The sequence below is a fragment of the Emiliania huxleyi genome (genome assembly GCF_000372725.1).
Source record: "Emiliania huxleyi CCMP1516 unplaced genomic scaffold EMIHUscaffold_9345, whole genome shotgun sequence".
NCBI classification, from domain to species: domain Eukaryota; phylum Haptophyta; order Isochrysidales; family Noelaerhabdaceae; genus Emiliania; species Emiliania huxleyi.
The window spans coordinates 1-1,163 of NW_005195052.1; the positions used below are offsets into that span (position 1 = coordinate 1).

At 57.7% G+C, this 1,163-nt stretch overlaps 1 protein-coding gene across 1 annotated transcript; it reads right to left on the reverse strand.

Annotated features, from left to right (window-relative positions):
- Window positions 1-238: 238 nt before the first annotated feature.
- On the reverse strand, window positions 239-534 carry EMIHUDRAFT_259531 (hypothetical protein; the record flags this gene model as incomplete). Its single annotated transcript, XM_005756977.1, has 2 exons — window positions 239-410; window positions 452-534. The coding sequence occupies 2 exons, from the start codon at window positions 532-534 to the stop codon at window positions 239-241; spliced, it is 255 nt and encodes an 84-aa protein (XP_005757034.1).
- Window positions 535-1,163: the final 629 nt, after the last annotated feature.

Below are 1,163 nucleotides of genomic sequence, written 5' to 3' on the forward strand. Positions count from 1 at the left end.
TTGCCATACTCCTCTGCGGGGAACGAGACCTCGTCCATCGAGATTGTGACGCTCATCTTGCGGCCTGCGGTAAGGGGGTCCAACGGATAGAGTGAGCCTCGCTGGCTTTGCTGTGCCAGCCTCATCCCGCGTAGGCTTCGTCCGGCGCACAGTGCAGTTCGGCGGCGAGGCAGGCGGTGATGTCCATCCACTGAAGCGGAGGGGAGAGGTTTTTGAGAGCGCGCCGGGAAAGATGTTATTATGGTGCCAACGAGGCGCTGACGAGAGTGCTTGGGCAGGGGCGGTTGCGTGTGGTGTGGCTCGCCTTCAGCAGGGTGGAGAGGGAGAGCATTCCGTCCGCATTCAAATGCGAGTGGTCGATGATCTTGGTCACGGTCACCACTGGTAAGCCTTGACCCGCCGCGACAGGACTTGTCATGACTCGCACGAAAGGCGCGCGTGCGCTCGCAACTTTTGCGACGCGGCGGTGCTGGCAAAATCGCCCGACGCGCCGACGACGAATTGAACGAAAAACAAAAAGCCTGCATTGCCCATCTCTCCTGGAGAGGCCTATCACACTCCTCTCCTTAAAATCCCTGTGTGGTGGCGGCGTGCCGTCCTCCCATCCCTCCCTTGGTTTGTCTGTTTTCTTTCTTTTTTTTTGGAGAGGCCTGCTCTATTTAATTATTTATGTCGCTCTCTCACCTACATACACACATGCATACTGCTGGACGCAAAAAATATCTCGATCTAGATGCATGTACGAGTACGCGGAGCCCGCAGGGAGCGAGATCACGGAAAGGGGGGTAGGGAGAAGAGGCCTGCCAATAAACAAGGCGGCTGGGACTAGTGTGTGCGTCTCTCTGTTGCCAACAAAACGACAACGAAATGCCCATCGCGTCTCTCTCTCTCCATCGTACTCGTAAGCATCGCGACTAAATTACGTTCACTGGGCGATGCAGTCCACCTCGGAGAAGGCACCGTGCTGCGCGTCGCGTGCGTGCCGCGTAGTTGTGCTCTGGACGGTGCAGCTGCTGGCGATTCCCGTGTGCGCCTTTGTGCCATTCGGCAACGAGGCCCTCACTGCGCTGATTGCGGTCTGCATCGTTGTCGGTCGGCTCCTGCCTCTCTGTGTAAAAAGGGCCATTAAGCCAGCTGACGTCCAGAAGGAAGCACCGCGGGTG